Source organism: Urtica dioica, chromosome 12 (genome assembly GCF_054948205.1).
Source record: "Urtica dioica subsp. dioica isolate 48M chromosome 12, U.dioica_male_clone48M_v1_H2, whole genome shotgun sequence".
NCBI lineage: Eukaryota > Viridiplantae > Streptophyta > Magnoliopsida > Rosales > Urticaceae > Urtica > Urtica dioica.
The window spans coordinates 4,110,354-4,121,599 of record NC_142767.1 but is presented as its reverse complement, the minus strand read 5'-3'; the positions used below and the strand labels follow the sequence as shown (position 1 = coordinate 4,121,599).

The 11,246-nt window shown below is 33.1% G+C and overlaps 1 protein-coding gene across 1 annotated transcript; it reads left to right on the top strand.

Moving 5' to 3' along the window:
• Positions 1 to 824: 824 nt before the first annotated feature.
• Positions 825 to 1,319, top strand: LOC149378701 (zinc finger BED domain-containing protein RICESLEEPER 1-like). The gene has a single exon (XM_089603830.1). The coding sequence runs from the start codon at positions 825 to 827 to the stop codon at positions 1,317 to 1,319; it is 495 nt and encodes a 164-aa protein (XP_089459956.1).
• The last annotated feature ends 9,927 nt before the right edge of the window (positions 1,320 to 11,246 follow it).

The following is an 11,246-nucleotide window of genomic DNA, read 5'->3' as shown; positions in this document are numbered from 1 at the left end:
TCCAAATGATTTGAGGGCTGTGTGTAATTACTGTCAGGAGAACTTTGCTTGTCATGGAAAGAAGCATGGTACGAGCTCTTTGAATTCTCATATGGGAAGCTGTAAAAAATTACCGGGAAGGCGAGAAAAAAAAGATTTGAAGAACAATGTCGATACACAAATGCGAGAGAGTGGAGACATCGTTAGTAATTTGACCACTGTCGTTTTCACTGAGGAAAAATGTAGAAGGGCTTGTGTTGAGTACATAGTTGATGTCGAGATATCTTTCAATCATATTGAGAATCATTTTTTTAAACAGTTTTGCTCTACTATTCAGCCGAGACTTACTCTTGTTTCTCGAGTTACAGTTGCTAAAGACGTGTTTCAAACATATTTGGAGTAAAATAATAATATGAAAGCATTCTTGAAAAAAACATAGAACGTCTCTAACTACTTAAACATGGAGGTCAATTCATGTCACAACTCATTTCATAGACGACGAGTGGAAGTTGCACCAAAGGATCATTAATTTTTTCATTGTTCCTAACCACAAAGGGGGATACTATTGGCAGGGACTTTGAGACATGTATCCGCGAGTGGGGAGTTACAAAACTAGTTTCGGTCACCGTTGATAATGCTTCCTCAAATGATAATGCATTGACGTATTTGCAAAGAAGAAGACTACAAGACATCCCCGGTTGTGTTCTTATGGGTTGTAAGTCTTTGCATATTCGTTGTTACGCTCATATCATTAATTTGATTGTGAATGAAGATTTGAAGAAAATTAATGATTCTATTGAGATAATCATAAATGCAGTGAAGTTTGTTCGGTCTTCTGCTTAACAATGAAGAAGTTTGAGGAATGTGTCATTGAAGAGAAAATCGGATCTAAAGCTAGTTTGTGCTTATATGTTCCCACCCGATGGAACTCGACATATCTTATGCTAGAGAAGACAATAAAATATCATAAAGCATTTGATATGATGGTTGTTGATGGAAATTACAAGAATTATTTTAGAGAAAATGACGATGGAAAACAACGAAAAGGGCCTCCAACTGACATTAATTGGGAGAAAGCAAAAGAGTACGTTAATTTATTGAAGACATTCTATGAAGTAACATTGAAGTTCAGCGGGAGAAATTATACGACGGCGAATTTGTTCTTTCGTGAAATCTTTAAAGTAATGAAGTTGATGATAACATTAATGAAAGCTCAAACCTTGATTTTGAGAACCATGTCTTTCAACATGAAGGCTAAGTTGGATAAGTATTGGGGTGATATGGACAAAATCAATGACATGTTAATTATTGCCGCTGTTCTTGACCCCAATACAAGATGAGACTTGTGAAGGTTTGTATCAAAATGGATTTTGGTGATGTCGCGATGAGTGAGTTGGTATGCTATCGAGTTACATATACACTTCAAAACTTGTTAAAGGTTTACAATGAGAATCATGCATCGACCAAAGAGACGCAGAATTCTAAACCTCAGTCGATGCCTCTAAGCAATGTTGGTTCTTCCGTCATCTTGAGCAGACTAATGAAAAGTTATGATTTTAGTCATGGTGTGGGAATGAATTTGATGCATACTTGAATGAGCCACGTGAGTCGGTTGTTTAAGATTCTACTTTTGATATACTTTCTTAGTGGACGCTGAATAGCCCAAAGTATCCAACTTTGTCATCTATTGTTTGTGACATCTTAGCAACTCAAGTCTCACTGTTGCTTCAGAATCGACATTCTCTACTGGCGGTAGAGTTCTTGATAAGTTTCGAGTTCTTTGTACCCAAGAATGGTAGAAGCCTTAATTTATTTAAAGGATTGGTTTATTGGCGACGATGTGTCACATATAGTTGAAGAGCTTAAGGAACAAGCGGAAAATCTACAATTTTCCGAATCAATAGTGAAAATAGGTAAATGTTACTTTTTTTATTGTTAACTTTTTAAATATGCAACTTTATTATCTTTTTTAAAATTGTATGTTATTTGATATCGATTATGCATGTGGTTATACACTATGTTAATATATGAGAGTGCTCAATTGCCTAACTTAGTTGTTTATACTTTATATATTCTAACTGGGTATATGTGTTTATCATACACTCTTTTATACTTGGTTGTTTTGTATGTTCATCGTGTTGGCTGTTGGGGTTTTTATTTTTTATTTTTTTGCATGTTCTTTAACTAATATTTAAAGAATAACCAGTTCAATGATCTAACTAATACTATCTTGATTTTTTTTAAGATGACAAATATTTAGTTGTTCTTATATTCCCGCGTGTTGTTGTAATTGCAGAGATGATTGTGGGGTCTCTCAATTCCGAATTAGGAGGGTCATATTCTTTTTCTGGCTCTGGTTCTGCTGGATCATATTTTAAACAAATGATATCAAGGTAAAAAATAATATATATATATATATATATATATATGGTTTATTATTTATATATGAGAATTTGAATTAATTTTCCTAATTACAAATTTGTTTTGTAGGTCCACGCGCTAATGGAGTTTGGCAAGCAAGTAGACTAGAGTTATTGATAATGAAGATGGCTGTTTATTTATTTTAGATTATTGTGACTTTTTTTTTCTAAAACTTTTTAATTTTTCAATTTTTGTATAGATATTTTCATATTGCTATTGACATTTTTTGGTTGTTTTACACTATTTAACGCTTCTAATTTCCGATAACCCGAATAAACCAACTAAGACCGCCCCAAACAACCCAATCTAAACCAACTTGTTCCTCATTAGTTCGAGTTGGTTTGGTATCCGTACCATAAGAGGTTTGGTCTGGGTTTTAAAATTGGCAAACCGCATGTTTCGTGTTGGGTTAGAGAAGCATACAAACCCATTTTGCAAGACAAAGTTTCCTTACGGTTTCAACCGGAAAAACTATACCTACATCAACAATGGATATATATTTGGTACATATAAATGTGTAGCGATCCATTTGCCAAACGAATCGGTCTAAAAACTCGGATGATAAACATAGTATAGTATTTTGTAAGAGTTAATTTATTGAATTCGCATGAAAATTTAAAGGAATTGGTTGTTTGTAATTCTCTCGATTGGTCATTAAAGGAAATCGGTCTCACATGGAAACTCGTTGACTCGGTGGTTGCTGAATCATTGTTCAAGCATTGACGTACATCCAATGTTAAATAATGACTCGTAAAAATTATCTCTTAAACTCATTTTCTCATTCATATTCTTGTTTGTTTGTATTTTATTTTATTGTTTTGACGTGGCACCATTGACCAATATTACATGATATATTAATAGTGCAAGCGCTTACGGCATATTATTGTCCAAGATTACATGATTTAGGATAAATCCTAAGGAGGCATGATTTATACAGCCCGTGGGGCTTAAACTCAAGACCTATCTGACGAGGTATGCTTAGGATTACCACTAGACAAAGCTAGCTACAAGTTTGTATGTTTGTATAATTATTAAAACATAAACCTTTTATTCTTGTTTTGTGTAAAAAATAGTCTTGAAGTCTGTTAAACTGTATCCTCTCACTTTCATACATTTTATAGCCTCCAAAAAAGAGAGATATATATATATATATATATATATATATATATATTATATAAATTTAGAAGAAAAAAACAGGAATCTGTAACAACTTAGTCATTTTACTAACTTATTTTAAGATTCTAGTTCAGGTTTTATCTATTAAAAAACAAAAAATTAGCCAAATAAGCCACGAGAGATTAAGAATTGCTAGATAACCAACCTTTTGTAATTTTTTTGTAAATAGCCAACTCAACTTATTTCTTATTTACGGCATTAAAAAAGATAAAAATACCCAAAAACATTTCCGTCTATTTTGGGTTTTTTTTTGTCTCTTTAAGTGCCGTAAATAAATTGAGGTGACTATTTACAAAAAAATAACAAAAGGTTGGCTATTATACAAAACGCTATAAGTCAAATGGCTATATTGCTAAAAGACCCATTTAAAAAAGACACCAGTCCGCAGTAAATTAAATTAACTAAATAGTTTATTAAATTAACTAACGAGTTAATTTAATTTACTGCGTGCTAGTAGATTTTTTTTTAAATAAATGAAACTTAAACTACTTTTTAAAAAGAAGATGGACTATTGAGCTAATGGTCTAATCGCTTCAGGAAAAAAAAAATTCTACTAACATAACTTAAAATAGTTAAATATCAACATAAGCATAGAATGGCTTGTTTTTCCCACTATTTGTTGTAATTAGATCATGCACGCTAGCGCACGTGTCACCCAAGCAATATAGTGTAAGTGAAGTACAAGTATCGATCCCACGAGGACTAGTAATTTTAATGACTTCTTTAGCTGACGCGAATTGATTCCAAAGTATGAATAGGAGATGGTTTTTAACAACAAAGTTAATTAAAATAAAGAAAAGAATAACCGAGTTGTAAATCAAATAAAAAAGCAGGGTCACGACTTCACCACGAACCGACTATGTCATCTATCCCTAATTTGTCTATTCTTGTCTCATTCCTATGTTACCAATCTCACTCTTTCTAATATATTCACTAGTCTCTGTCGAGTGTTCTAACAAACCTATGCAACTGACAGATTGTTATCATTTCGGCCTCTAATCGTATTAAAACAATAACACGCATAAATAACAGTAATTCAAACGATTGCACTCTCGCATATAGTTTTCTACTAACCTAGGTCGGTCATGATGAATATAGCAAAAACAAGATAAAATTACTCTTTCTCGAGTAGCAAACAAATCATAAACAATAATTGAAAGGTAGCTAATCAATGAATTAACAACCAGCACGTCTAATAATCAAGAAAACATATTCGAGAGCGAGCTATAAAAAAATATTAAGGAATCATCAACGCGTTAACATCGGCTTGGATTACATCACAACCCCATGAAAATCTAGCCGCTAAAAGAATTCACAATCAAAGCTAAACATTATATAATAATCAAATGCAAAAGAACAAACAATAAAACAAAAAAAACGAATTCATATTAAATAAACAACGATGCTCAACAATATTTTAAAGTAACAAAATAACTAAAAGGGAAGAAGAAAGAAGAATGATTGAATTCAGAAAAGAAGAACTCGTAGAGTTGTCGATTCCGCTGAAGAACATGTTTTTCCTTTTCAAAAGCTCTAAAAAATAACCAAACACTCAAAGTAAAAGTAAAATTAAGAGAAATGTGTTTTTGAGAGCCTAAATTCATGTGTATATAGGGTTTTTGAGAGCCTTAGATGAGATCCTAGGGTCAAAAACACTTAAAAATTAGAAAATTGACGAAAACAGAGTTTTTGGACATCGCGACGCGGTGATCATCGTGTCTGGGTGGGATCTATCTCAGCAATTTAGGCGCCTTGCGCTCAAATTAGACAGATGCGCAGTGATTTTGAATCAGCTGTAACTTCTTGCTCTGATACCCTATTTTCGTAAATAAACATGCGTTGGAAAGGTAAGAGAAAGATCTATACAATGAAGGAAAGAATTCCACCAAAATATTCACTTATGAATCTTAAATCATCCAGAAGAAGACGCCATGTTTCTTGATTACATCTAGCTCGTCTGAAAAGTCTTCAAATCATCACAAAATTGCTTAATTGCCCTCAAAACATTTTGAGCTCATAAAAACCTATAAAATCAAAGAAAATACAAAAAAAGATATCAGAAAACACCTAAGGATTCGCTTTGATTCAAGCCCGGGTTAGAGCAATTTGCACGTGTAAAACACACTCATCAAATACCACCAAACTTGAATTGTTGTTTGTCCTCAAGCAACACACAAAATTAAGAAATAAATAAACACACCAAAGAAGTTATTCTAAAAACGATTGGTTATTACAAGATTATTAACGGTGTCGAGTGTTAGTTAAATGCCTCAACCTACACAAATTTCCGAATCCGAGTCAATTCTCATATGAAACCAAAAAAATATTGTTGCGAATTTTCTCGCACACGCAAGTGCACGTGGTCGCAATAGTAATAAATCGTAAGAACGAGTCGATCCCACGAGGACTAGCTAAATTGAAGATTCAAGATTCACAAGCTAATATAGAACTAAATATATTTGATAAGATTGTTGTCACAAAATTTAACTAACACGTCACAAAATTAAATAACTTGATGCACAAAATTTCTATTGGATAAAGGGAAGGACTATGGTTCATGGGTTCACAAAACAACTTGGATTCGCAAAATTAAGAAAAGAAATAAGCTATTGAAATTCACACTTTTCACTACTCATACTCACTTTAATCGAATTTATAGATCTCTCTCAAGCATCTAACAACCTAAACCGATACCGGAATATCATCTCTCGATCTCAACTCCTAACAAGCACGGCTAGCATTAAAGAACAAGAATATTATCACGAGTCTAGAACAACCTAGCTATATCTAGCCTAGGAATGAATTCTAGTAACCCACACAAAAACACGACAACCTAATCTTTCTCAAGCATTAGAGTTGAATATAAAACAAGCATGAGTTCATGACATTCATACAAGCATTAAGCATAGTTGTGGATTAAGCAAAAAGTGATGAGAAAAACAACAACCTAACAATTCTAATATCTTGAATCCTACATCATAATGAACCCACTACACCATAGCCCTACATGAAATTAGTTCATAATGATGACTATGACAATGAACATACATAAAGATGAACACAAGAACAATGAAACAAAAGACATCATACTTGAATAAAAAAAGTAAGAGATAGGGATTAGAGGATAGAACACTATTTTAAAGTCGTAGCAATGGTAGAACTCAGCAACTTAATTCCTTGTCTCCAAATTTGAGCTACAAAGTATGAACAACTGCTGGAAATTTTCTGGAAAGACTAATAAAAACTAAGAGAAATGAAAAGTTGTTCTTCATAGCATACCCTAAAACCCTTGCTTCCTCTTCTTCTTAAAGTATTGGTCTTTTTAGGGTTTAATGGACTTGTTTTCGGAGCAATCTAATCCTTCCAATCTCATCCAATGGCTGAGATTCGCTACAAAAATCGAAATAAACGAGGCCTATCAGAATGACCGCGCGCCGCGCGCTTCACCCTGCGCGCCGCGCGGTCCTTCATTTCGCTTCCGCGCGGTTCGCGCGGAAGACTCTGTGGTTTTGGCTTCAGACTTCCCACTCCGCGCGGCGCGCGAAATGGACCTCGCGGCGCGCGGAGTTGTCAAAAAATGTTTTTGACACTTCTTTTCTTCGTTTTTGCTCCGTTTTGGCTCCGATTAGCATATTTTTCCATGTTGAGACCCCAAACACTAGTAAAACCCATATAGACCTGAAAATCCATCAAAAACACTCTAGAGATAATCAAAATCCTTGAGAACTCGTTGGATTTAAGCTCGGGAGATAGGAGTTTACGCGTGATTAACGCACCTATCAAATATTTAGATTGACTAAGTGATCTTTGCAACACGTTTCTGATAAAAAATCACCGTGTTGAGAAATATGTTCCGAGAGATGTCAAATCGAAAGTAAGTTCATGCCCCTCTAATGTCTAATGCTCAAAGAATAAATGAAAAATGTGACTCGAACACCATAGTGCATTTCGCCTCTCACCCTCCACTAATGCAAAACACTTACCGAGGAAATCAATAGGACTTTGCCGGCTTGTAATGTTAGGATAGGGTCAACTGCAGAATAGGAAAGAATTGTGGCTTAAATTTTAACTTAGCAACTCAAATCTCGGCAAAACTCACCAGTTCTTTTATGAATTTTTTTACTCACTCCTTTCCCACGTTCATGGCATATAATTTTTCCTTCGACAACGTTCCCTTTTCCTAAGTCTTTATTTTCCAATGTTTCCTCAACTTTGATTAAACATCGATCTAGTCTCTAAAACCAATGTCACGGAACACCACGCCAAAACTAAATAAATAAACAATAAAATGCAACGCATAAATTAAACATTCACTTGTTTTTTGTCTTTTTATTTTTTTTTCTTTTTCTTCTTATCGTTTATTTTCTAATATAATAAACAATCACTGGCGTGGTGTATAATAAACTATGAAACACCTAGAGACTAGCCGAACAAACTCGCATAAAAATTCACTCAAATGTCTCTCAAGATTCGCTAAGTTAATGGGGTTCTTTGTGGGATTTCAAACATTATCGGCTAGGCTTTTGCCTAACTTAGTAGCAAGAAACGAAAAATCGTTTGGCTTTTTCTGAAAGGGTGCTCAAGGATAGTAGTATGTGTTAACTTTTTAGCTCTGATCAGTCCAAATGAAAGCCTATATCATTTTTCCAAGGTTGTGACACGTCATTTTGCCTCGAATAGGGATAGAGCGGTTCTTAATGTTCGTGAGTTAAAAGACATTTAAGAACGTGGTCTAATTAATCCCTAAGAGACTACTCAAAAGCCCAGGACAGGCGTGTGTGCATAAACGAAAAAAAAAAACCAAGACTGTGCCACTCAAACCAGTAGTCAATCACATTGAAGCACAAAATTTTTTAAAATTGACTCAAACTCAGATTTCTTCATAAAAATGGCATCATAGGCAAACAGCGAGAGAAAACACTTTCACACTATCACTAACCAGCAATCACCAAACAAAATTAAGAAAAATAGTTAAATAAAAAAATTAATCTACAAAAATTCCCCGCAAAGCATGAAAAATTTACTCACTCTCGAGTAGCAAATAAATGCTAAACAATAATTTAAAGGTAGCTAATCAATGAATTAACACGAAGCACGACTAATATTCCACCAAACATATTCGAGAATGAGCTATCGACAAATATTAAGGAATGATCAACGTGTTAACATTGGCTCGGGCTATATCGCATCCCCATAAAAATCTAACCACTAAAAGAATTCACAATCAAAACTAAACATAAAATAATAATCAAAAGCAAAAGAAAAAAAATAAATTAAAAAACGAATATATATGAAATAAACAACTATGTTAAAAAATATTCTAAAGCACCTAAAAAAACGATTGAATTAGGAGAAGAATAATTCATAGGGTTGTGAATTATGCCGAAGAACATATATTTCCTCTTTCAAAGCTCTCAAAAATAACGAAATACTCATAAAAACTAAAATTAACGTAAAAAAATGTGGTTTTGAGGGCCTGACTTCGTATATATATAAGGTTTTGGGTAGTTTTCGGAGCTATTTGGATCACTAGATGAGATCCTAGGGTAAAAAACACTTACAAATCGAGAAATTGATGAAATCATGGTCGCGGCACAGTCTGTCTCAGCAATTTCAGCGTGACGGGTTGAAAGTCAACACGGGGCGCTCAAACTGGACAGCTGCATAATGATTTTAAATCGACTGATTTTCGCAAATAAGCATGCATTGGAAAGCTAAGAGATAGATCTATCCGATGGTCGAAATAATTCATCCAAAATATTCACTTCAAAATCTCAAATCATGCAGAGGAATACACTATATGTTTTTATCACCTCTAGCTCGTCTGAAAACTCTTCAAATCATCACAAAATTGTTCTATTGCCCTCAAAACACTTTGAGCTCATGAAAAACTTGTAAAATCAAAGAAAAAAAATACAAAAAGATATTAAAAACACCTAGGGATTTGCTTTGATTCAAGCTTGAAAAATAACGATTTACACTAACTAATTTTTAATTGATTTTTGTTTTATTTATTATAGTTGTATAATTGATTTTTTATTTATTCGTTTTTAGTTCATCGGGATATATATGAGACGCCTACTTGAGAGGAAATCTACGAGTTTGAGTCATTATACCTCTATTCATTATAGTAAATTTCTTTCTACTATCGAACATACACCTCCTCCAGATTAGGTGCTTTATCTTTTGGGAGAAGTTCATGCGGATGAGAGAGGGATCTCTTATATAAAGAGAGATTAGTTGTTAGTTCATCGGGATATATATGAGACGCCTACTTGAGAGGAAGTCTGCGAGTTTGAGTCATTGTACCTCTATTCAGTATAGTAAATTTCTTTCTACTATTGAGCATACTGCTCCCAAATTAGGTGTTTTATCACCGAGCTGAGTAACTAATTCTTTGTGTCCTACTTGCTTTATTTTATTGCTTGATTGATCATGCATATAATAGTAGCTATTCAACTTGTTATGTTCCATTCGCTCATTCTCTGGGCACATTTTCAACAAAATGAAACTGAAACAACATTAATATATATATATATATATATATATATATTAATAAACATCATAAAATACTTTAAAAAAAACACAATAAATTGAAAAAACAAAGATAAAATTGCATATGGACACTGGTACAACATTGTGTAGAGAACATTGTGTAGAGAGTGAGAGATAGACTCGATACTTAACAATGTGAATCAACCTTAAAAAGGGCACATAATAAATAATAAAATATATATTTATTTATCAAATAACATAATTTATTAAAAAAAATCATCTTATTAAAACAAATTAGATATGATTTTTCTTATACTAATATTGTTCGATCACTTGTACGTAATGTATAAAAAAACATAACACTCCTAAAAGTCAAAAGTCAATTACATGCATATATATATATATATATATATATATATATATATATATATATATATAATAACACTCCTATAAGTCAAAACTCAATTGCATGCATACTATATAATATAATAAAATAAACCTATATGAATTGTAAATTGTTATTATTTAGATAGCTTCATGAGGCATATCACAAAAAATAGATTTAAAAAAAAACCAACTAATTTGCTTTTGTACAACCAAAAAATCAAGAACAGCGTATTACAGCAAAATGTGACGTGACAAAAAGAAATATATGATCAATTCTTTTGGGGTTTTCTTAATATGTGCGTCAACCAAAGGAAAGTTGATAAACATACCACCTTTTCATTAAAGTAAAGAGAACTAAGAAATTCATTATTGTTTACGTTAAAACTTCGAAAAGCACCAAATATCAATCGAAGAAAAATGAAGAAAAAAAATCAGGTGCTATCTTCTCGTGACGAAGAAAAAGCCCATACCTAAGGGGATATCTTAAAAAGGAAAGGAGATAAATTATCTCGAGGGAAAAGGGAATGAAAAATAATGCAATATTGACATATTATTGTGTGTGTTATGAAATTGTTTTTGGGCGAGTTTATTAGATTTAGAAGCAAAGGCATTAATAAGCAAGTTGGCAATGGCATATGGGTATGAGGAAAGCAAATGTCAGAGATTGGGCATTTGCCTTCATTCTCACCGCCACCCTTTACTTCATGATACGTGTTTGCCTATTATTAGTAAAAATGCCTTATCATGTCACCTTTATAATCGAATATTTCCCCTTTTTGACGTATACA